The sequence below is a fragment of the Bombina bombina genome, chromosome 7 (genome assembly GCF_027579735.1).
Source record: "Bombina bombina isolate aBomBom1 chromosome 7, aBomBom1.pri, whole genome shotgun sequence".
Classification (NCBI taxonomy): domain Eukaryota; kingdom Metazoa; phylum Chordata; class Amphibia; order Anura; family Bombinatoridae; genus Bombina; species Bombina bombina.
Genome location: NC_069505.1, coordinates 241,269,450 through 241,295,779, shown reverse-complemented (window position 1 = coordinate 241,295,779; position 26,330 = coordinate 241,269,450). Strand labels below are relative to the sequence as shown.

Genomic DNA, 26,330 nt, shown 5'->3' with positions numbered 1-26,330 from the left:
TAGCTTAGGGTTTATTTTACAGGTAAGTTTGTATTTAGTTTTATATTGAAATTATTTAGTTAATAATTGTAAGGTTTATTTAGCTTTATTTTAATTATATTTAAGTTAGGGGGTGTTAGGGTTAGGCTTAGGGTTACGTTAGGGTTATGCTTAGGGTTAGGAGTTAATATATTTATTTAGTGTTAGTGATGTTGGAAACAGCGCTTGGAATGTGTGCAGTATGGAGCTTAACGCAGCCATATCGCAGGCACAAGCCGGCTGTTTGAAAACCTATAATTGCTGCGCTATAGAGAGTTAAATAATGCAACTTTTGTTGCGTTCATTAAATACCCTCTATCGCGCATAACTTGTAATCTAGGTGATATTTATTTATGAATAAATAGAACATATTTGTTACATAAACAACATTGGAAAATTAAATATTTATAATTTCATGTCGGGTTAGCGCTATAGAGAATATGTTAATAGTTAGTTTTTTTTTCTCCATTGACTTCTATTGGGGCATGTGTGAACGCAATATTCAAATTTCGACTTTTTGCGCAAGTCGGGTTACCGCTGGAGAAAAAAATGTTTGCTTTCAACTTGTACTAACAGCACAACTTGACTGTAAAATAACGCTCCACTTGTAATTTAGCCTTTTATGTCTGAGAAGAATCAGCAATGTGTTGTAATGTTCTGGCAGAGAAAAGAACGAACGCTCCTGGTATAACGAGATGTATTCTGTCAGTACGGGTCATGTGATCTGCACAAATCAGATTAATGTGAGCACAGAAGGTAATAAGTAAACTGAATAAAAGCCACAGAGCAGTCATCTGTCACAAGCTGCCATCCCAATACCACTGTGCTATCTGCAGGAGAATTGCTGAGATGAATAAGAGCGCTTGTTTCTCTGAGCCAATAAGAATGTCTCATTATATGCAAAGTTGTACATTATTATTTATAATATTCTCTTATTGGTAAAAATCAAGGTCTCTAGAGGGGGAAGACCTGATAAAATCAGACTCTGCCTTTTCTTTTTATGGACATCATTCATTGTGACAAGTGAAACAATATTACATTTACAATATATGCGGATGTGTCAGATCCCAAAAGATGCACCCAATATAAATGCAGATTACCAAACATTTGGTAGTGGTTACAGCTTATGTACAAAACGTTGTGTGTATGTATGTATTTGTGTGTGTGTGTGTGTATATATATATATATATATATATATATATATATATATATATATATATATATATATATATATATATATATATATATATATACAGGGAGTGCAGAATTATTAGGCAAGTTGTATTTTTGAGGATTAATTTTATTATTGAACAACAACCATGTTCTCAATGAACCCAAAAAACTCATTAATATCAAAGCTGAATATTTTTGGAAGTAGTTTTTAGTTTGTTTTTAGTTTTAGCTATTTTAGGGGGATATCTGTGTGTGCAGGTGACTATTACTGTGCATAATTATTAGGCAACTTAACAAAAAACAAATATATACACATTTCAATTATTTATTTTTACCAGTGAAACCAATATAACATCTCAACATTCACAAATATACATTTCTGACATTCAAAAACAAAACAAAAACAAATCAGTGACCAATATAGCCACCTTTCTTTGCAAGGACACTCAAAAGCCTGCCATCCATGGATTCTGTCAGTGTTTTGATCTGTTCACCATCAACATTGCGTGCAGCAGCAACCACATCCTCCCAGACACTGTTCAGAGAGGTGTACTGTTTTCCCTCCTTATAAATCTCACATTTGATGATGGACCACAGGTTCTCAATGGGGTTCAGATCAGGTGAACAAGGAGGCCATGTCATTAGATTTTCTTCTTTTATACCCTTTCTTGCCAGCCACGCTGTGGAGTACTTGGACGGGTGTGATGGAGCATTGTCCTGCATGAAAATCATGTTTTTCTTGAAGGATGCAGACTTCTTCCTGTACCACTGCTTGAAGAAGGTGTCTTCCAGAAACTGGCAGTAGGACTGGGAGTTGAGCTTGACTCCATCCTCAACCCAAAAAGGCCCCACAAGCTCATCTTTGATGATACCAGCCCAAACCAGTACTCCACCTCCACCTTGCTGGCGTCTGAGTCGGACTGGAGCTCTCTGCCCTTTACCAATCCAGCCACGGGCCCATCCATCTGGCCCATCAAGACTCACTCTCATTTCATCAGTCCATAAAACCTTAGAAAAATCAGTCTTGAGATATTTCTTGGCCCAGTCTTGACGTTTCAGCTTGTGTGTCTTGTTCAGTGGTGGTCGTCTTTCAGCCTTTCTTACCTTGGCCATGTCTCTGAGTATTGCACACCTTGTGCTTTTGGGCACTCCAGTGATGTTGCAGCTCTGAAATATGGCCAAACTGGTGGCAAGTGGCATCTTGGCAGCTGCACGCTTGACTTTTCTCAGTTCATGGGCAGTTATTTTGCGCCTTGGTTTTTCCACACGCTTCTTGCGACCCTGTTGACTATTTTGAATGAAACGCTTGATTGTTCGATGATCACGCTTCAGAAGCTTTGCAATTTTAAGAGTGGTGCATCCCTCTGCAAGATATCTCACTATTTTTGACTTTTCTGAGCCTGTCAAGTCCTTCTTTTGACCCATTTTGCCAAAGGAAAGGAAGTTGCCTAATAATTATGCACACCTGATATAGGGTGTTGATGTCATTAGACCACACCCCTTCTCATTACAGAGAGGCACATCACCTAATATGCTTAATTGATAGTAGGCTTTCGAGCCTATACAGCTTGGAGTAAGACAACATGCATAAAGAGGATGATGTGGTCAAAATACTAATTTGCCTAATAATTCTGCACTCCCTGTATATATATGTCTGTGTGTGTGTATATGTATATATATATATATATATATATATATGTGTGTGTGTGTGTATATATATATATATGTCTGTGTGTGTGTGTATATATATATATATACAGTGAATATATGTGTATATATATATATACATATACAGTATATATATATATGTCTGTATGTGTATATATATATATATATATATATATATATAACAGGCAAGAAATCCCCAAAGGCGGGAAGGATTGAGACCAAAGCTACATCCAAGGTCAGTTCAAAACCAGTTTATTGGCAGAGTGCAGGTACAAAAGGTGAAGCCAGAGCAAAAACATCTGACGCGTTTCGCACATGCGCACATGCGCTTCATCAGAGGTGATGTGTTCAAGGTGTGAATGGGCTTATATACAGCAAAGTAGCCAATCCAGGTATCTTTAGGTAAATGGGTCAACAGTTACACCTGTAGTATGTGATAAGATTGTTTGCTGTAAACAAGGCATCCACTCAATCTTTCTCTTATAGATAAATATATATGTGTAAATAATTAAATTCTAACACTTCATATGTGGAAGTTTATAAGTGTGTATAAACATATTTTGTGATATATTCAATAACAATTTTTTATATAAGCAGTAGAAAAAATACAATTCATAAATACAACAATAACTAATAACTAATAATCTTAAGGATCTAAACATAAATAAATAAATAGATGATACTAATAAGTGAGGATAGGACACAAAGTACTAGTTATGAACCTTGGAAGTAATAATAAAAATATAAATGTAGATATAAACTTTGTTTCCAGAATAGTAAATAAATAAAAATTAGATAGCTAATTATAGATCCAATCTTAACCTTGTAGCTATCTCTTATAGGAAAGGAAAAGAAAATAAAATAATTTTTTTTTTAAAACATATTAACATATTCTCTAAGCAAGGAGACACAATAAATATTTTTTTATGTATCATGTTATAAAAAAGTATATATTTAAACATTAAATAATATTATTAACCCTAAGAAATAAATAAATAAAATATGTATATAAGGTTAATAGAAAAGAAAGAAAAGAAAAAGATCTAATTTTAAATGAGGGAATTTCACTATAGTAATAAGTAATTTTACTATATCAGTTTTCAAATACATTTTGATTTTTAATTTTAAATTCTTAGTTAGAACAGACTAGGGAACTAATGAGTTATATTTATTTATTTATTCATATTCATTAGTTAGGGAACAGTCAAAAACTAGCTTTTGTAGTAACTCACTTTTCTCCAACATTGGTGTGTCCGGTCCACGGCGTCATCCTTACTTGTGGGATATCTCTTCCCCAACAGGAAATGGCAAAGAGTCCCAGCAAAGCTGGCCATATAGTCCCTCCTAGGCTCCGCCCACCCCAGTCATTCTCTTTGCCGTTGCACAGGCAACATCTCCACGGAGATGGTTAAGAGTTTTTTGGTGTTTAAATGTAGTTTTTATTCTTCTATCAAGTGTTTGTTATTTTAAAATAGTGCTGGTATGTACTATTTACTCTGAAATAGAAAAGGATGAAGATTTCTGTTTGTGAGAGGAAGATGATTTTAGCAGACAGTAACTAAAATCGATTGCTGTTTCCACATAGGACTGTTGAGATGAAGTAACTTCAGTTGGGGGAAACAGTTAGCAGACTTTTCTGCTTAAGGTATGACTAGCCATATTTCTAACAAGACCATGTAATGCTGGAAGGCTGTCATTTCCCCTCATGGGGACCGGTAAGCCATTTTCTTAGTCAAACAAACAGAATAAAGGGCTTAATATGGGCTAAAAAACTGGTAGACATTTTTATGGGCTAAATCGATTGCTTTATTTGGGCATTTTATTCATATTTATGCTGACAATTCGCATTTATAAACTTGGGGAACGTTTATTAAACGGCAGGCACTATGTTAGACACCTTTTCCAGTCAGGGGGCCTTCCTAGTTGTAGACTGAGCCTCATTTTAGCGCCATTACTGCGCAGTTGTTTTTTGAGAGCAGGGCATGCAGATGCATGTGTGAGGATCTGAAATTTGCTGGAAAAGCTTCTAGAAGGCGTCAATTGGTATCGTATTCCCCTCTGGGCTTGGTTGGGTCTCAGCAAAGGCTATAGCTGGGACTGTATAGGGGTTATTTTAAGGGTTAAAGCTCTGAAATTTGGTGTGCAATACTCTTAATGCTTTAAGACACTGTGGTGAAATTTTGGTAATTTTTGAACAATTCCTTCATACTTTTTCACATATTCAGTAATAAAGTGTTTTCTGTTTAAAATTTAAAGAGACAGTAACGGTTTTGTTTTAAAACGTTTTTTGTGCTTTGTTGACAAGTTTAAGCCTGTTTAACATGTCTGTGCCTTTGGATAAGCTATGTTCTATATGTATGAAAGCCAATGTGTCTCCCCATTTAAATTTATGTGATAATTGTGCCATAGCGTCCAAACAAAGTAAGGACAGTACTGCCACAGATAATGAAATTGCCCAAGATGATTCCTCAGATGAGGGGAGTAAACATGATACTACATCATCTCCTACTGTGTCTACACCAGTTTTGCCCACACAGGAGGCCCCTAGTACATCTAGTGCGCCAATGCTTATTACCATGCAACAATTAACGGCTGTAATGGATAACTCCATAGCAAATATTTTATCCAAAATGCCTACTTATCAGAGAAAGCGCGATTGCTCTGTTTTAAACACTGAAGAGCAGGAGGGCGCTGATGATAATTGTTCTGTCATACCCTCACACCAATCTGAAGGGGCCATGAGGGAGGTTTTGTCAGATGGGGAAATTTCAGATTCAGGAAAAATTTCTCAACAAGCTGAACCTGATGTTGTGACATTTAAATTTAAATTAGAACATCTCCGCGCACTGCTTAAGGAGGTGTTATCTACTCTGGATGATTGTGACAACTTGGTCATTCCAGAGAAATTATGCAAGATGGACAAGTTCCTAGAGGTTCCGGTGCACCCCGACGCTTTTCCTATACCCAAGCGGGTGGCGGACATAGTAAATAAGGAGTGGGAAAAGCCCGGCATACCTTTTGTTCCCCCCCCCTATATTTAAGAAATTATTTCCTATGGTTGACCCCAGAAAGGACTTATGGCAGACAGTCCCTAAGGTCGAGGGGGCAGTTTCTACTCTAAACAAACGCACTACTATTCCTATTGAAGATAGTTGTGCTTTCAAAGATCCTATGGATAAAAAATTGGAGGGTTTGCTTAAAAAGATTTTTGTACAGCAAGGTTACCTTCTACAACCCATTTCGTGCATTGTTCCTGTCACTACAGCAGCGTGGTTCTGGTTCGAGGAACTAGAAAACTCGCTTAGTAGAGAGACTCCATATGAGGAGGTTATGGACAGAGTTCACGCACTTAAGTTGGCTAACTCTTTTATTTTAGATGCCGCTTTGCAATTAGCTAGATTAGCGGCGAAAAATTCAGGGTTTGCTATCGTGGCGCGCAGAGCGCTTTGGCTAAAGTCTTGGTCAGCGGATGTGTCATCCAAGACAAAATTGCTTAACATCCCTTTCAAAGGTAAAACTCTATTTGGACCAGAATTGAAAGAGATTATTTCAGACATCACTGGGGGAAAGGGCCACGCCCTTCCACAAGATTGGCCTTTCAAGGCCAAAAATAAGTCTAATTTTTGTTCCTTTCGCAATTTCAGGAATGGACCGGCCTCTAATTCTGCATCCTCTAAGCAAGAGGGTAATGCCTCACAACCCAAACCAGCCTGGAAACCGATGCAAGGCTGGAACAAGGGTAAGCAGGCCAAGAAGCCTGCCGCTGCTAACAAAACAGCATGAAGGAGTAGCCCCCGATCCGGGACCGGATCTAGTGGGGGGCAGACTCTCTCTCTTTGCTCAGGCTTGGGCAAGAGATGTTCAGGATCCCTGGGCGCTAGAAATAGTTTCTCAGGGTTATCTCCTGGAATTCAGGGAACTACCCCCAAGGGGAAGGTTCCACATGTCTCACTTATCCTCAAACCAAATAAAGAGACAGGCGTTCTTACATTGTGTAGAAGACCTGTTAAAGATGGGAGTGATACACCCAGTTCCAATAAAGGAACAAGGAATGGGATTTTATTCCAATCTGTTCGTAGTTCCCAAAAAAGAGGGAACTTTCAGACCAATTTTGGATTTGAAGATCCTAAACAAATTTCTCAGGGTACCATCGTTCAAGATGGAAACCATTCGAACGATTCTACCCACTATCCAGGAAAGTCAATTTATGACTACCGTGGATCTAAAGGATGCGTACCTACATATTCCTATCCACAAAGAACATCATCAGTTCCTAAGGTTCGCTTTTCTGGACAAGCATTACCAGTTTGTGGCCCTCCCATTCGGGTTAGCCACTGCTCCAAGGATTTTCACAAAGGTACTAGGGTCCCTTCTAGCGGTTCTAAGACCGAGGGTGCATTGCAGTAGTACCTTACTTGGACGACATTCTAATACAAGCGTCGTCCCTGTCAAAAGCAAAGTCTCATACAGACATCGTTCTGGCCTTTCTCAGATCACACGGATGGAAGGTGAACATAGAAAAAAGTTCTCTGTCTCCGTCGACAAGAGTTCCCTTCTTGGGAACAATAATAGATTCCTTAGAAATGAGGATTTTTCTGACAGAGGTCAGAAAGTCAAAACTTCTAAGCACTTGTCAAGTTCTTCATTCTGTTCTTCGTCCTTCCATAGCGCAGTGCATGGAAGTAGTAGGGTTGATGGTTGCAGCAATGGACATAGTTCCTTTTGCACAAATTCATCTAAGACCATTACAACTGTGCATGCTCAAACAGTGGAATGGGGACTATACAGACTTGTCTCCAATGATTCAAGTAGATCAGAAGACCAGAGATTCACTCCGTTGGTGGCTGACCCTGGACCATCTGTCCCAGGGAATGAGCTTCCGCAGACCAGAGTGGGTCATTGTCACGACCGACGCCAGTCTAGTGGGCTGGGGCGCGGTCTGGGAATCCCTGAAAGCTCAGGGTCTATGGTCTCGGGAAGAGTCTCTTCTCCCGATAAACATTCTGGAACTGAGAGCGATATTCAATGCTCTCAGGGCTTGGCCTCAACTAGCAAAGGCCAGATTCATAAGGTTCCAATCAGACAACATGACGACTGTTGCGTATATCAATCATCAGGGGGGAACAAGGAGTTCCCTGGCGATGAAAGAAGTGACCAAAATAATTCAATGAGCGGAGGATCACTCCTGCCACCTGTCTGCGATCCACATCCCAGGTGTGGAAAACTGGGAGGCGGATTTTCTGAGTCGTCAGACATTCCATCCGGGAGAGTGGGAACTCCATCCGGAGATCTTTGCCCAAATAACTCAATTATGGGGCATTCCAGACATGGATCTGATGGCGTCTCGTCAGAACTTCAAGGTTCCTTGCTACGGGTCCAGATCCAGGGATCCCAAGGCGACTCTAGTAGATGCACTAGTAGCACCTTGGACCTTCAACCTAGCTTATGTATTTCCACCGTTTCCTCTCATTCCCAGGCTGGTAGCCAGGATCAATCAGGAGAGGGCCTCGGTGATCTTGATAGCTCCTGCGTGGCCACGCAGGACTTGGTATGCAGACCTGGTGAATATGTCATCGGTTCCACCATGGAAGCTACCTTTGAGACAGGACCTTCTTGTTCAGGGTCCATTCAAACATCCAAATCTGGTCTCCCTCCAGCTGACGGCTTGGAGATTGAACGCTTGATTCTATCGAAGCGTGGATTTTCAGATTCTGTGATAGATACTCTGGTTCAGGCCAGAAAACCGGTAACTAGAAAGATTTACCATAAAATATGGAAAAGATATATCTGTTGGTGTGAATCCAAAGGATTCCCATGGAATAAGATAAAAATTCCTAAGATTCTCTCCTTTCTACAAGAAGGTTTGGAGAAAGGATTATCTGCAAGTTCTCTAAAGGGACAGATCTCTGCTTTATCTGTCTTACTACACAAAAGACTGGCAGCTGTGCCAGATGTTCAAGCATTTGTTCAGGCTCTGGTTAGGATCAAGCCTGTTTACAGACCTTTGACTCCTCCCTGGAGTCTAAATCTAGTTCTTTCAGTTCTTCAAGGGGTTCCGTTTGAACCTTTACATTCCATAGATATTAAGTTACTATCTTGGAAAGTTTTGTTTTTGGTTGCAATTTCTTCTGCTAGAAGAGTTTCAGAGTTATCTGCTCTGCAGTGTTCTCCGCCCTATCTGGTGTTCCATGCAGATAAGGTGGTTTTGCGTACTAAGCCTGGTTTTCTTCCTAAGGTTGTTTCTAACAAAAATATTAACCAGGAGATAGTTGTACCTTCTTTATGTCCGAATCCAGTTTCAAAGAAGGAACGTTTGTTACACAATTTGGACGTAGTCCGTGCTCTAAAATTCTATTTAGAGGCTACAAAAGATTTCAGACAAACATCTTCCTTGTTTGTTGTTTATTCTGGTAAAAGGAGAGGTCAAAAAGCGACTTCTACCTCTCTTTCCTTTTGGCTTAAAAGCATCATCCGATTGGCTTATGAGACTGCCGGACGGCAGCCTCCTGAAAGAATCACAGCTCACTCCACTAGGGCTGTGGCTTCCACATGGGCCTTCAAGAACGAGGCTTCTGTTGACCAGATATGTAAGGCAGCGACTTGGTCTTCACTGCACACTTTTGCCAAATTTTACAAATTTGATACTTTTGCTTCATCGGAGGCTATTTTTGGGAGAAAGGTTTTGCAAGCTGTGGTGCCTTCCGTTTAGGTAACCTGATTTGCTCCCTCCCTTCATCCGTGTCCTAAAGCTTTGGTATTGGTTCCCACAAGTAAGGATGACGCCGTGGACCGGACACACCAATGTTGGAGAAAACAGAATTTATGCTTACCTGATAAATTACTTTCTCCAACGGTGTGTCCGGTCCACGGCCCGCCCTGGTTTTTTAATCAGGTCTGATGAATTATTTTCTCTAACTACAGTCACCACGGTACCATATGGTTTCTCCTATATATATTTCCTCCTGTCCGTCGGTCGAATGACTGGGGTGGGCGGAGCCTAGGAGGGACTATATGGCCAGCTTTGCTGGGACTCTTTGCCATTTCCTGTTGGGGAAGAGATATCCCACAAGTAAGGATGACGCCGTGGACCGGACACACCGTTGGAGAAAGTAATTTATCAGGTAAGCATAAATTCTGTTTTTTAGCACACTTTTTTTAAACAAATCAATAAAGGGATTATGTAAGAATTAGATAACAGGATAGCATGGGGCCTATTCAACAAATAAATCAACATCCATCCTCTTGTTGATGCCCTCTGGTGTTCTTGTATGTAATTTTACAATCCAAAAGACTTCTTTTTTCCTTAGGCTTTTTTCCCTATCTCCTCCTCTGGGATGTTTTTTAATCAGGTCAATGCCTATGAATGAGAAATATCTAGAACCTATACCATGGAGTCTGAAGTGTTTAGCTACAGGTGTTCTAGGCTCTTTTTCATCCAAAGAGCGCAGATGCTCACGGATCCTATCTTTCAGTGGGCGAGTAGTTATGCCCACATATTGGCAGGAGCAAAATAGGCAATTAACCAAGTAAACTACATATTGAGAATTACAATCAATCCTGTCCCTAATCTGAAATGTTTGGTTCGTCACATGTGAGGAAAAAGTGTCTGTCACAGTTATGCTTGTACACCCTTTACATGGTACATGGCCACATTTAAAGCATCCTGATTTTAGACTTAGCCAATTGGAGCCTACTGTTACTTTTTCAGTGAATTGCTTACTAGTTATTTCTCTTATGGTAGGGGCTTTTCGTGCTATGCACTTGATTCCAGATGTTAAGATGTCTTTTAAAGCTTCATCACCTTTTAAAATGGTTAGATTATTCTTGACTATACTACAAATCTGATTATATTGTTTACTAAATTGTGTAACAAACAGGAGATTTTGACTAGGCATCACAGCCCTGTTTAGATCTCTTGTTCCTCTCCAGATTATTCCTTCCTTGTAGTAAGTCCTGTCTATCTAGAGTTGCTATTTGTTTTTCTGTTTGTAGTAATAAATTTCTTTGATATCCCCTATCTGTCAGTCTATTTGTCAATTCTCTAGCCTGGGAACAATATTCTGTTAGTTCTGTACAGTTTCTCCTAAGGCGCAAGTATTGGGCCTTCGGTATGCCTCTCTTAAGGTGGTCGAGATGGCAAGAATCAGCTCTCAGTATTGTATTTCTGGCCAGGGGTTTACGATAAGTACATGTGGAAATTTTATTGTCTGATACCTTTAGGTTCAGGTCCAAAAAGTCAATAGTATAATTATGTGTCTGTGCTGTAAATGTCAAATTATATTCATTTTCGTTCAGATATTCTCTTAATTTATCTACATTACAACTATCCCTAGTCTCCCAGATAACAATAATGTCATCTATAAAACGACCATAAAGTATGATATTGTTTTTATATGGAAATGAATCTGAGAAGATCATATTAAGTTCTAACCACCCCATATAAATATTGGCAAAGGCTGGGGCAAATTTTGCCCCCATCGCCGTGCCTCGTCTTTGTAGGTAATAAGTACCCTGAAAGATGAAAAAATTATGTTTCAAAAGGAACTCAGTTACCTGAACAATGAATGTTATAAATTCATGACTGTAATCTGAGTATCTATGTATTCATAAAATCAATGGCTTTTAATCCTTTTGAATGGGGGATATTTGAATATAGAGCAGTCACGTCAATAGTAGTCCATACATAGGAATCATTCCACGTAAGATCTGTAATTTGTGTAAGCAAATGTGTACTGTCTTTAATATATCCAGGGAGAGCCACCATGATTGGTTGAAGGATGTGGTCGAGCCAGCCACCCAATCTTTCGCACAAAGACCCATTGCTGGCAACAATGGGTCGTCCAGGGGGATTCTTAAGTCCCTTATGTATTTTGGGTGCAATACGGAAGTATGGGGTGGTCGGCTCTTCCACATATAAATATTCTGTTAATTCTCTAGTCATGAAATTATGTTCTATTGCATGGTCCAACAAATGGCTAAGTTTATTTTTGAAGGAGGTGGTGGGATTGAATGTTAGTTTAGTATATAACATACAATCACTCAATTGATTCTCAACTTCACTTATGTAATCTTTTTTATTTAAAACCACCACCGCCCCTCCCTTGTCAGCCTGGACTATGACTAGATCTTTATTTTTTTGAAGTCTGATTAGTGCTTGTCTCTGCCGTCGAGTAAGGTTGTCCCTAGGTATATTAAAAGGGTTATTCTCAGTGTTTCTGAATAAGTCAGTAAGTTCCTTTTCTACTACTCTCTGGTATATATCTAATAGGTGATGTCTAGCATGAATTGGGTAAAAGTGAGATGTGTTTTTAAATTTAAAAGATGTGCAATTGTCAACCAAGGTGTCAGGAGTTCTAATAGATTCCTGCTGTAAAGAAGTTAAATTAGTGAGATCTAGCAAATCAGTATACCTAAGTCCTATAGTATCATATTTGGTAGGTATATGAGTTGTTAGAGGTAAGTGATCCATTGGATTGTCTTTGAAATGTCTTTTCAAGACAATCTTGCGAACAAATCTATTAATGTCTATAAGTGTGTTCACAAAATCAAAATTATGTGATGGTGCATATGACAAGCCTTTATTTAACAAATTAGTTTCTGTGCTAGACAAAATATAATCAGAGAGGTTAATAACCGCTACTTCTTTACATTTTTTCTGACTCTGCTGGGGTAACGAAAAGTAGACTCAGGTTGATCATTAACAACTTTATCTGATGGTCTTATTGGGGTGCTAGTTTGGGCCGGTGGTTTAACCAAAGTTTTTAACATTTTTCTATTAGGATTTGAATCTAAACTGGTCTTTTCTAGTATAGGGAGATCTTGTGACTGTTCTCCTTCTGATGATTGGGCACTGGTGTCTTGACCATCAGTGTCTATACTTGAAAAAGTGACATGTTTGCTTTTATGTGACTTATTTTTGTTACCTTTTTTATTTTCATTTTTGTTCCTATTATCCTTACTAGATGACCAATTTGATCTAGCCGGTTTATGTTGTTGCCAAGAGTATACTATATTCAATTCATAATCTTTAACATCTCTCTGGTATTTTTGTACCTTTCTTTCAGATAGAACTGTGTCAAGATTATCAATTGTCTCAATTAGTTGTCTCGTGTAGTCAATATATTTCTGAGTGGATTCAAAGGGTTTAAGTGTCTCAATAACATTATTAATTTCAACTAAGATCTGTTCCCTTTCTACTTTTTTGTGGTTTAATAACTGTTTCATCAATATTATAGAGCAGTTGGTTAAATTCTCATTCCATTCTTCCATAAATATTGGATTACTGAGCGCAAAGGAGGGGTATTTTTTCATTCTTAATCCCCTAGGTATTTTGCGTTCAGATATATAGAGTTCTAGGAACTCTATATCCCACCACAAATTAGTCTCCTTAAACCTCAATAGTTCTAATTTAGAAAATGCATTTGTAGTGTCATCCTCATTTTCCAGAACCAATGCCTGGTTATCACCTTTAAGTGCATTCTCCATAATGCGTTTTCTTTTTGTTTCATTTATAACCCCCGTGGGTACTAACATGGTTGCCATTATGGAGAGTGCACTCAAGTACAAAATTACAATTTTAATATAATATGAACCAACGAAACCCTGATTATATCAGCTGAGATAAATCTAAATCAAGAGCAATCAAGAGAAAACAATAGCTGATTAATCTGAGGGAAACTTTAAACACATGTGGACTCCTACTAATATAAATCTGACTGTTGGCTTAAAATAGTGGGTTAAGTATAGAAAACTGGTACAATTGTGCAATAAACTCCAAAACTCTATATATAGGGTATGGATGTCAACATATCAGGTGAAAAATATATATATCAAGTATTTGTCCACATAGTGTCCATATGGTAATAGTTTTTAAGTTCCAATATATAGCGCTTAGTTTGTGTATAATCCCAGCGCTGTGGAAAGTTCCAAAGTAATGGAACGTAATGAGAATAAAGTTCCCTTAATGCAACCTCAGAGCCAAGGCACTATCCAGGTGTGCTAAGTAAAAAGCTGTAAAGTACCTTCAAATTTAGCGGATCAAACCAATGCTTTAAGTAGGCATACAGAACCAAACAGCCTCCTCCGAAGATCCCAGTAGGGCAAAAGCTCACCAGTTCCGACGGGGGAAGTATGTATCGTCTGTATCCACGTCTCTTGTCGTCCTCAATGGTCTGGAGCTCTGACGTCAAGATGATGTGCCACGTCGCACATCAGGTACGCTGAACCGTGTCAGACGTGGGAATACGTGCAGCGTCGCACGGAAGATCCGCAGGAACGTACCAGGCATCCACTGGGTCCCAAAGTTAGAAGGCTCCTAGGTCTAGATGCGGGTTCCAAGTAGCTCACGGTCAGAGCGGTATCTCATCCGCTGTATACAACAGGCAAGAAATCCCCAAAGGCGGGAAGGATTGAGACCGAAGCTACATCCAAGGTCAGTTCAAAACCAGTTTATTGGCAGAGTGCAGGTACAAAAGGTGAAGCCAGAGCAAAAACACCTGACGCGTTTCGCGCATGCGCACATGCGCTTCATCAGAGGTGATGTGTTCAAGGTGTGAATGGGCTTATATACAGCAAAGTAGCCAATCCAGGTATCTTTAGGTAAATGGGTCAACAGTTACACCTGTAGTATGTGATAAGATCGTTTGCTGTAAACAAGGCATCCACTCAATCTTTCTCTTATAGATAAATATATATGTGTAAATAATTAAATTCTAACACTTCATATGTGGAAGTCTATAAGTGTGTATAAACATATTTTGTGATATATTCAATAACAATTTTTTATATAAGCAATAGAAAAAATACAATTCATAAATACAACAATAACTAATAACTAATAATAAATATATATATATATATTGTATGTATGTATATGTGTGTACATACATACAATATATATTGTATGGGAGTGATAGTGCCCTATCACTCCCACGTCTCAATTGAGGGACATGGTCAATGAGTATAGTTCTCAGTGATGATACGGAGTGGCCCGCTTGCAGGAAATGTCTCGCGACCGGTTGTTCAGATCTGCCTTTATCAATGGCTTGGCAAATTGCTGACTTGTGGTTCGCCAGCTGTTCTCTAAAGGTGGTCACAGTTTTCCCTATGTAATATAGGGAACACAGGCAAATGATGGCATAAACCACAAATTCTGAGGTACACCCCAATCTGTGTTTAAAGGGACAGTCAAGTCCAAAAAAACTTTCATGTTTCATGTAATTTTAAACAACTTTCCAATTTACTTAAATCATCAATTTTGCTTTGTTCTCTTGGTATTCTTAGTTGAAAGCTAAATCTAGGAGGTTCATATGCTTATTTCTTAAACCTTGAAGGCCGTCTCTAATCAAAATGCATTTTGATAGTTTTGCACCACTAGAGGGGCGTTAGTTCATGTGTTTCATATAGATAACATTGAGCTCATGCACGTGAATTTACCATGGAGACAGCTCTGATTGGCTAAAATGCAACTCTGTCAAAAGAACTGAAATAAGCTCTGCTGAGGCTTAGATACAAGGTAATTACAGAGGTAAAATGTGTATAATTATAACTGTGTTGGTTATGCAAAACTGGGGAATTGGTAATTAAGGGATTATCTATCTTTTAAAACAACAAAAATTCTGGTGTTGACTGTCCCTTTAATGTCATATTTCTTTAGAAAACGGCTGGCGAATCACAAGTCAGCTATTCGCCAAGGTTTTTGCTTATGATTGATGAATTTGAAGTGCACCCCGGAAGTTGGTTCTGAATGCGAATGCTAGATCTCTGTATGTGTGTGTGTGTATATATATATATAATGTGTGTGTGTATGTATGTGTGTATATGTATGTGCATATATATATATATATATATATATATATATATATATATATATATATTTATACAAAAAGACAGAATGCACTCCAGACATCACAGATAAAGCCTTGGGTGCAGTAATAAACGGATGACGAGCTCTTGTGGCTCGAAAATGTTAACACATTAAAGTGGGAATATTATCAAGACCTTAGGAGTGCGCTTTTTCTTCAGGACTATATATATATATATATATATATATATATATCACACATACCTACACTGTATACACACACATTATAATTATATATATATATATATATATATATATATATATATATATACACCCTGTAGTGCACCCCGCTGCTGTCCTGTGGAGCTAAAAACATGTGCACGCTCCTGAACCCACCTTGGTATTCTCTGGAACAAAAGATAGCAATAGAATGAAGCAGATTTGATAATAGAAGTAAACTGGAAAGTTTTGTTAAAATGGCGCACTCGGACTCTTTTTTTAATGAATATGGGCTACTGCCTTTTTGTTGCTTTATTTTACAGTAAAATGATTTCCTTAACTAGCATGTGTTCCAGCAATGTTCTAGAACTAAGGCATCGTTCCTTTCTATACAACTGGTGATACAATTACACACAAATCTCTCATTGTGACCCCTTCCTAACATTCAGCTAGATTACGAGTTTGGCTTCATAACGCTGCTTTTTCCCTAACGCCGCTATTACAAGTCTTGTCGGTATAACTGTACCTCACACCTTTTTGGACGTCACTCAATGTCAGTACCGCACTATTTAAAAAGTCCTTTTTCAATGGTACTTCCATAGTGCCGGTATCACGAGTTTGCCCGGGAGGCCAAAAAGTGAGCGTTACACCCTATAAGATTCGTACCGCCATCTAAAGTCAGTAGTTATGAGTTTTACGTTACAAAGCTGTAGCATAAAACTCATAACTAAAGTGTTAAAAAGTACACTAACACCCATAAACTACCTATTTACCCCTAAACCGAGGCCCTCCCGCATGGCAAACACTATAATACGTTTATTAACCCCTTATCTGCCGCTCCGGACATCGCCGCCACAAAAAAGAACCCCTATTCTGCCGCTCCCCGTTATCGTCGCCACTATAATAAACCTATTAACCCCTAAACCGCCGCCCTCCCGCATCACAAACACTATTTAAAGATTATTAACCCCTAATCTGCCGTCCGCCCACACCACTGCTATAATATACCTATTAACCCCTAAACCTAACCCTAACATAACCCTAAGCCTAACCCTAACACCCCCTAACTTAAATATAATTAACCCCTTAAGGACCAGCGACGTACCCTGTATGTCGCTGGCCTTTTTTTGGGACTTGATTGTTTTATAGCGCTGTCTTGCCACCAGCGTTAAGACTGCTCTATTCCACAAAGCCTGCTGGAGGGAGGGCATTAATAGCGTATTCTTGCTAGACTTGTGCTATTATGGCCTGAAAAACCCCTTAACGACCAGTGACATACAGGGTACATTGTGGTCATTAAGGGGTTAAAATAAATCTAAATAAACCTTACAATTATTACCTAAATAATTCCTATTTAAAACTAAATACATACTTACCTGTAAAATAAAACCTAAGCTAGCTACAATATAACTAATAGTTACATTGTATCTAGCATAGGTTTTATTTTTATTTCACAGGTAAGTTTGTATTTATTTTAACTAGTTAGACTAGTTAGTAAATAGTTATTAACTATTTACTAACTACCTAGTTAAAATAAATACAAAGTTAACTGTAAAACAAAACCTAAGCTGCCTTACCCTAAAAACTAACATTACAAAAAATAAAATAAATTAAATTATTAAAATACAATTTTCTAAATTACAAACCCCCCCACTAAATTACAAAAAATAAAAACACATTATCAAAAATAAAAACGAATTACTCCTAATCTAATAGCCCTATCAAAATAACCCCCCCCAAATAAAAAAACCCTAGCCTACACTAAACTGCCAATGGCCCTTAAAAGGGCCTTTGTGGGGCATTGCTCCAAAGAAATCAGTTCTTTAAATCTGTAAAAAAATTACAAACACCCCCAACAGTAAAACCCACCACCCAACCCCCCCAAATATCTAAATAAACCTAAGCTAACCATTGCCCTGAAAAGGGCATTTGGATGGGCATTGCCCTTAAAAGGGCATTTAGCTCTTTTACATTGCCCAAACCCTAAGCTAAAAAAAAAAACACTGAAAAAACCCTTAAAAAAAAACCTAACACTAACACCCGACGATCCACTTACAGTTTTCGAAGTCCAGACATCCATCCTCATCCAGGCGGCAAGAAGTATTCATCCGGGCGGCCTCTTCCATCTTCATCCAGCCGGCGAAGTCCTCATCCAGACGGCAAGAAGTCTTCATCCAGACGGCATCTTCAAGACATCCGGCGCGGAGCATACTCTTCTTACGATGGTCGCTGTAAAATGGCGCCCCTTACATTCCTATTGGCTGAAAGATTTCTATGTTGCAATCAGCCAATAGGATTGAGCTTTCATCCTATTGGCTGTTGTAATCAGCCAATAGGATTGAGCTCTCATTCTATTGGCTGTTCCAATCAGCCAATAGGATGAAAGCTCAATCCTATTGGCTGATTGCAACAGCCAATAGGATTTTTTCACCTTTAATTCCTATTGGTTGATATAAATCTTTCAGCCAATAGGAATGTAAGGGACGCCATCTTGGATGACGTCACTTAAAGGGAAACTTCATTTTACAGTGACCATCGTAAAAGAAGAGGATGCTTCACGCCGGATGTCTTGAAGATGGACCCGCTCCGTGTCGGATGAATGAAGATAGAAGATGCCGTCTGGATGAAGACTTCTTGCCGTCTGGATGAGGACTTAGCCGGCTGGATGAAGATGGAAGAGGCCGCCCTAATGAAGATTTCTTGCCGCCTGGATGATGACTTCGCCGGCTGGATGAGGATGGATGTCCAAACTTCGAAAACTGTAAGGGGATCATCGGGGGTTAGTGTTAGGTTTTTTTAAAGGGACAGTTTTTTTAAAGGCCACCTCTTTTCAGAATGCATTTTAACAGTTTGTCACCACTAGAGGGTGTTAGTTCATGTTTTTCATATAGATAACACTGTGCTTCTGCACGTGAAGTTATCTGGGAGCAGGCACTGATTGGCTAAACTGCAAGTCTGTCAAAAGAACTGAAACAAAGGGGCAGTTTGCAGAGGCTCAGATACAAGATAATCACAGAGGTTAAAAGTATATTAATATTACTGTATTGGTTATGCAAAACTGGGGAATGGGTAATAAAGGGATTATCTATCTTTTAAAACAATAAAAATTCTGGTGTAGACTGTCCCTTTAAGGTTTTTTTTTAGCTTAGGGTTTGGGCCATGTAAAAGAGCTAAATGCCCTTTTAAGGACAATGCCCATCTAAATGCCCTTTTCAGGGCAATGGTTAGCTTAGGTTTATTTAGATAGGTTTTTATTTGGGGGGGTTGGTTGGTTGGGTGGTGGGTTTTACTGTTGGGGGGTGTTGTATTTTTTTTTACAGGTAAAAGAGCTGACTTCATTGGGGCAATGCCCCACAAAAGGCCCTTTTAAGGGCCATTGGCAGTTTAGTGTAGGCTAGGGGTTTTTTTATTGGGGGGGGGGGTATTTTGATAGGGCTATTAGATTAGGAGTAATTTGTTTTTATTCTTGATAATGTGTTTTTTTATTTTTTGTAATTTAGAAGATTGTATTTTAATAATTTAATTTATTTTATTATAATGTTAGGTTTCAGTGTAAAGCAGGTTAGGTTTTAATTTACAGGTAAATTTGTATTTATTTTATCTAGGTAGTTATTAAATAGTTAATAATTATTTACTAACTAGTCTACCTAGTTAAAATAAATACAAACTTACCTGTGAAATAAAAATAAAACCTAAGCTAGCTACAATATAACTATTAGTTATATTGTAGCTAGCTTAGGTTTTATTTTACAGGTAAGTTTGTGTTAGGTGTTATTTTCAGGGGGGGAGTGTCAGTCAGCACTTGGCCGTATCCTACACCTTCACTTGGACTTTAAGAACAGTCTTTGTCCTCTTAGATCTCCACCTTCCTCAGACACTCTGCTTCAATACCATAGTCCTTTTGCAGTAGGGGTGCTTTGTCAATGTCCATCTGCAGGTATATGCTGGAAGTCTGAGGAAGGTGGAGGACAAAGACTGTTCTTAAAGTGATCAGAGGCCACCCAGAGATACTTGTGCTGTTCCCATGTCATGCTTCACTGTGGAGAATGTACAGAGCAAGAAACTGACGGAAATATTGGGGGGGGGGGTGCTAGCTATGCAGGTTGAGAAATAAAGATGCAGCATTGTTTGGGGGTAGATAGGGGGCTGGTTAGGTCTTTGTGCAGAAAGACCAGTAGTTTGAGGATGTTGGGAGGTAGACATAGAGTATTGGAGGGGCCATACCTATGTGCAGTGACAAATTGTGCCCTATTGGCCTGTAAAATCATATTAGCAGTACATGTGAATACATTTCTCTACAGTATTCTCACATTGATTCATGTTATACCAAAGTATTAGGCTTATATCGTTGTTAACGGATTTACTAATTTTCTGTGCTTTTCCTTTTATGTTATTCTGGTAGAATAAAAGGGTGGTATGTTAGGATATGTTAGCATTACCAATGCCATCTTGTCTTAGTTGCCATTCTGTTCCAGATGAAGGTGTAGGATACGGCCAAGTGCTGACTAACACTGCCCCCCTGAAAATAACACCTAACAGTTTGTATTTAGTTTTAAATAGAAATTATTTAGTTAATAATTGTAAAGGTTTATTTATCTTTATTTTAATTATATTTAAGTTAGGGTTAGACTTAGGGTTACGTTAGGGTTATGCTTAGGGTTAGGTTTAGGGGTTAATATATTTATTTAGTGTTAGTGATGTTGGAGGCCAGAGGTTTAGGGGTTAATAACTTTAGTATAGTCGCGGCAACATTGGGGGCGGCAGATTAGGGGTTAACTAATGTAGGTGGCGGCGATGTTAAGGGCGGCAGATTAGGGGTTAATAACTGTATGTAGGTGGCGGTGATATCGGGAGCAGCAGATTAGGGGTTAATAGTTTTATTTAGGTGGCGGTGATGTTAAGGGCGGCAGATTAGGGGTTAATAACATTATGTAGGTTGCGGCGATGTCAGGGGCGGCAGATTAGGGGTGTTTAGACGTGGTTTTTATGTTAGGGTGTTAGGTTTAAACATAACTTTTTCTTTCCCCATAGACATCAATGGGGCTGCGTTACGGAGCTTTTGTTTCCGCAATCGCAGGTGTTAGGCTTTTTTTTTTTTGCCGGCTCTCCCCATTGATGTCCATGGGGAAATTGTGCATGAGCACGTCAAAGCAACGCTTGATTTCGGTGCGGTATGGAGCTCAACACAACCATTTCACCCGCACAAGCCCACTTTTTTTAAACTTGTAATAACAGCGCTATAAGGAGGTGAAATAACGCCAAAAATGTTGCGGTCGTTAATTTCCTTATATCGCTCAAAACTCGTAATCTAGCTGATTGTTTGCTTGTTAGATGAAGATGATAAAACATTTAAAACCTAAAATTCTTATCTTTACAGATGAATGATATCCTTCTCTACACATATCCTCAGAAGGACGGCAAATACCGGCTTAAAAGCGCTCTGTCAATACCAGGCATGCGGGTAAGTACCCTTGTTAGAACTGCGCACAATGTGAATAAATGCTAGATAAATTGTTGCATTCAAATAAAAGATTATACTGAGAATAACATGTAGATGTATTTTTTTAAAGTTTAATTAGTTTGTTAAATAGTGACAAAATAATAATTCCATTACTAATGGAATTAACCCCCAGGGCACATTAACAGAGATGGAACAAACAGCCTTTCCCGGAAGTTTCCAAACTGTAGCCAATGAAGGATAAAATATATAAGCGAGTCTTTACTGGGACTAATACAACACTGATAGGACGAAACTTTAACCCAATACTGGAGTCCTTCTGGAACTGTATTGTTGTGACCTCATTTGGGTAATAAACAGTAGGACAATCCTCATTGGGCCTTTCTTCATGGTTTTGATTATGAATATCCCTTGTTTTTATATTTTATTTTTTAATATCGTTTGTAATAAAAGCTTTATATTTATGTCGTTCACTGGCTGCAGTTTGGAAACTTCCAGGAGCCATTACTCATACGTTACACTTTCAGTATAGAGTATAACCTGCATTAACACATGAGGACGTACTTTGCCTGTCCATTTAACAACATTAAAGGGGCATTAAACACTTAATAAATGCTAGATAGATTGTTGCATTCAAATAAAAGATTATACTGAGAATAACATGTAGATGTATTTTTTAAAGTTTAATTAGTTGGCTAAATAGTGACAAAATAAGTGTAAAGTTTTAGTGCCTATAAAACAATGGGAGCGGCCATGTTGTAACTTAGTTTACCTTCTCTGCTGTGGCCAATTAGGGACAGTTATAAATATGTCACTAGAGTGGGCAGCCAATGACTGTTTAGAATATGTGTTATGCACTTCCATTTCTAACAGGAACTGAAAAGTTCACAATTTCAGAATAAAATTACAGGAAAAGATACACAAGAAGGGGGCGTGGCCGGGCATGAATTGTCGTGAAGGGGGCGTGGCCGCGCGATAGAAGGGAGAGAGACAGAGAGGGGGGGAGACAGAGAGGGGGGAGATAGAGAGGGGGGGGGAGATAGAGAGGGGGGGGAGAGGGAGGGGGGATAGAGAGGGGAAGGGAGAGAGAGGGGAAGGGAGAGAGAGTAGGGGAGAGAGAGAGCTCAAAAGAGAGGGGGGAGTGAGAACAGAAGAGGGTGAATAGAGAGAGCAGAAGAGGGGGGATAGAGAGAGGGAGAGAGAGCGCAAGAGAGAGGGGAGAGAGCGCAAAAGAGATGGGGGGGAGAGAGAGAGCGCAAAAGAGATGGGGGAGAGAGAGCGCAAAAGAGAGGGGGAGAGAGAGAGCGCAAAAGAGAGGGGGAGAGCGAGAGCGCAAAAGAGAGGGGGAGAGAGCGTAAAAGAAAGGGGGAGAGAGAGTGTAAAAGAGAGGGGGAGAGAGAGAGTGTAAAAGAGAGGGGGAGAGAGAGAGAGCGTAAAAGAGAGGGCGGAGAGAGAGAGCGCAAAAGAGAGGGGGGAGAGAGAGAGGGGGGAGACAGAGAGGGGGGGAGATAGAGAGGGGGGGGAGATAGAGAGGGGGAAGAGGGAGGGGGGGGGGAGAGGGGGAGAGAGAGGAGGGGAGAGAGAGAGCTCAAAAGAGAGGGGGGAGTGAGAACAGAAGAGGGTGAATAGAGAGAGCAGAAGAGGGGGGATAGAGAGAGGGAGAGAGAGCGCAAGAGAGAGGGAAGAGAGAGAGAGCAAAAGAGAGGGGTGGAGAGAGAGCACAAAAGAGAGGGGAGAGAGCGCAAAAGAGAGGGGAGAGAGAGAGAGAGCACAAAAGAGAGGGGGAGAGAGCGCAAAAGAGAGGGGGGAGAGAGAGCGCAAGAGAGAGGGGAGAGAGCGCAAAAGAGATGGGGGGGAGAGAGAGAGCGCAAAAGAGATGGGGGAGAGAGAGCGCAAAAGAGAGGGGGAGAGAGAGAGCGCAAAAGAGAGGGGGAGAGCGAGAGCGCAAAAGAGAGGGGGAGAGAGAGAGCGTAAAAGAAAGGGGGAGAGAGAGTGTAAAAGAGAGGGGGAGAGAGAGAGCGTAAAAGAGAGGGGGGAGAGAGAGAGCGCAAAAGAGAGGGGGGAGAGAGAGCGCAAAAGAGAGGGGGGAGAGAGAGCGCAAAAGAGAGGGGGAGAGAGAGAGCTCAAAAGAGAGGGGGGAGAGAGAGAGCAAAAGAGAGGGGGACAGAGAGAGCGCAAAAGAGAGGGGGAGAGAGCGCAAAAGAGAGGGGGGAGAGAGAGCTCAAAAGAGAGGGGGGAAAGAGAAAGCTCAAAAGAGAGGGGGAGAGAGAGAGAGCAAAAGAGAGGGGGGAGAGAGAGAGAGCAAAAGAGAGGGGGAGGGAGAGAGCACAAGGGATGGGACCGCTGTACTGCAAGAAATGGCCAGTGTGAACGGGCTTTAGGACTAGTACAGTTTATAATTTGAGATTACTATCTCAAAGTGTTTAATATCCCTTTAAGAAACAATATTACACTATCATGCTTTTTTATTCTTTTTGGAGGGTCACAACATTGAGAAGATATTTTGGATTTGGGACTATTTGGATCTTAAATCCTCTATCACTACTTGTTTTTTGTGATTTATTTTCACTTATGTTATTATCACAGTATGATTACACTACACAATTAGGTTCTGAATGAAGTTAATTTGGTTCTGACTGTAGATACCTTTTGCCTAATTACAGAGAGATAAAATGACAGCATATCTGCTCACAAAGCAAGTTTTACTTCTGTCTTTTTCTGACTTGTGGATATCAGGAGACTCATATGTCAAGAGGCATGTAGGAGTGATCCTATGTAACCTATGTTTGTGCCCTAGGTTAGTCGTCCGATTGTGGAGGACGCCCAGAACGTGATGAAGATTGAGTGCATGGAGCGGTGCCTAATGCTGTCTGCAAGGTAACAGTTCATAACTTAATAACTAAACTCAGATTCATTGATTAACCCAACTGTAAGAAAATTAAAGAGGTTTGAGAAGACACTGTGAGTCACAATTATCTTCTAGTATGACTGTTAGTGAATGAAGATGAATTACCTGTCTCAGACTTTGGGGACTATATATCAATGTGCGAGCGGACATGATTACAAAACAGTGTATCATGTCCGCCGCACATCTGTAAATGACGACAACATACACTGTCAGCATTTATCATTGCACCAGCAGTTCTTGTGAACTGCTGGTGCAATGCCGCCCCCTGCAGATTCGCGGCCAGGGGATGTCAATCAACCCGATCGTATTCGATCGTGTTGATTTCTGTCCGCCGCCTCAGAGCAGGTGGACAAGTTATGGAGCAGCAGTCTTTAGGGGCATCAAGCTCCTTACAGAGCTTAATACATATGCCCCTTTTGCTCACATTATACTGGGGACACTTTGTCAAGCTGTCACACACTGGAGTAGATTTCAGTCTTGTTGATTGTCCTGTTGGATTCATTACAAGCTGCAAGTTTTGTACTCACCTATGGACCTATTTCTGTTTTCTTGACAGCCATAACTCAGCATTTTCTACTTAATTGTTCATCAACAGCTTTAGCTTTTTTAATGTCACCAAACAGCTGCCAAACACACATCTACAGCTCGTGATTCACATCTTTTCAGTTGTTCCTTTCATGATTAGCAGTGAGCCCCCGTTTTATTAGAGAAACGTCTCTTAAATAAAATGTCCAATTTATTGTCCATATAATAGGTGCAATGTAGATAAAACTGGAAATTAGAGAGAATTTTAATGCAGATAAATAACTACACATTGCGAGTGGTCGAACACGCTATATACCATCCAGAATGTATGTGAGGATCTTTCGTTCTCATCAGCAACTTGATCGGGAACTATTTGTTTATGTTGCATGCATGGAGGTTTACACAACACATCCCATTAGTCAAGCCTAGGACTACCTGATTGAGGACTTTGCTTCACAAACTATTCGACTGAGAGCTTAAAACAATAGATGATGATTGGTTAAGTTTTTTTAGTTGAAATGATTTTTATTGTAAAATAAAATAAACAAAGAATACAGAAGACATCACACATTGCATAGTTTTTCCTATTTGTATTTCTACAACTCTTCTCTCTATTTTCCTGGTGAGAGTCCATTAGGTAAAGGTCCATAGTAGATGGCACAGATTGGTTTGCTGAACCAGAAAAACTGTGGAGTGTCCAATCACATTTAATTGAGCATGGAGAGATTTATCAAACAGTGTGATTAATCATACAGTCGGTAAGAACTACAAAGACTAAAGGGTGAGGCAGATCATCAGTTTCTGCTGACATTGAAAGTATACATGGTAACTCTTCAGTCCCCGTATCACTCAATTGTATTCTTTTATAACATTTCCCAATATCTTTTACCCCCTTATTTTATAACAATAAACCATAAACTAACATCCCCCCCACTCGATAAAGTATTAAACATCAACTTGCCTGCCTCAGCTTTGCTTCAGACACCGATCCAGGAAGAGAGGGCCCCATCAACAGTCGGCCTGCACAAATCCCTACCGTCTACTGTCGCCTCTTGATTCTCTAAACATATCCAGTCCTGTCTTGAACTCAAGGTTATGTCTCAGTCAAATTCCCTAGTTGTGTCTAGTCAATGCCCCCCCAATATCCAATAATTCCAGACTTTTAAGAATTGGTCATGATTAGCCTGTATCAGTGATGCTGATTCAGAGAGCGAGTATGTTATCTTAATTTTCTCCAATATCTCCCCCCAAGAGGGCACCCCCACCTTCCAGTATCGGGCCACACAAATCCTAGTGGCTGTGCATAAAGTGTGGATGAATGTGTTTGTAGCTGAGTTAAAAGGTGTTATATATTCATTCAACAGAGCTTGAGTTATTGTTAGGGTGATACTCTCAGAGAGCACCTCGCTTAGTAGTTGGGATAGTTTAGACCAAACTTGCTGTACGTGTGGGCAATCCCACCACATATGAATATACGTCCCTGTCTCGTTACAGCCTCTATAGCAATTTTTGCTACCATTTTGAGTGTAGTGTGATGTGATTATCGGGGTAAGGTACCA

General features: G+C 39.7%; 1 protein-coding gene across 1 annotated transcript in view; it reads left to right on the top strand.

Moving 5' to 3' along the window:
• Nucleotides 1–26,330, top strand: part of FGD5 (FYVE, RhoGEF and PH domain containing 5) — a 487,598-nt gene that overhangs the window by 357,992 nt on the left and 103,276 nt on the right. The window contains exons 13-15 of the mRNA XM_053720678.1: nt 4,275–4,281; nt 21,258–21,341; nt 24,136–24,215. Of these exons, the coding sequence (XP_053576653.1) occupies nt 4,275–4,281; nt 21,258–21,341; nt 24,136–24,215 (171 nt within the window). The remainder of the gene's footprint in view (nt 1–4,274; nt 4,282–21,257; nt 21,342–24,135; nt 24,216–26,330) is intronic.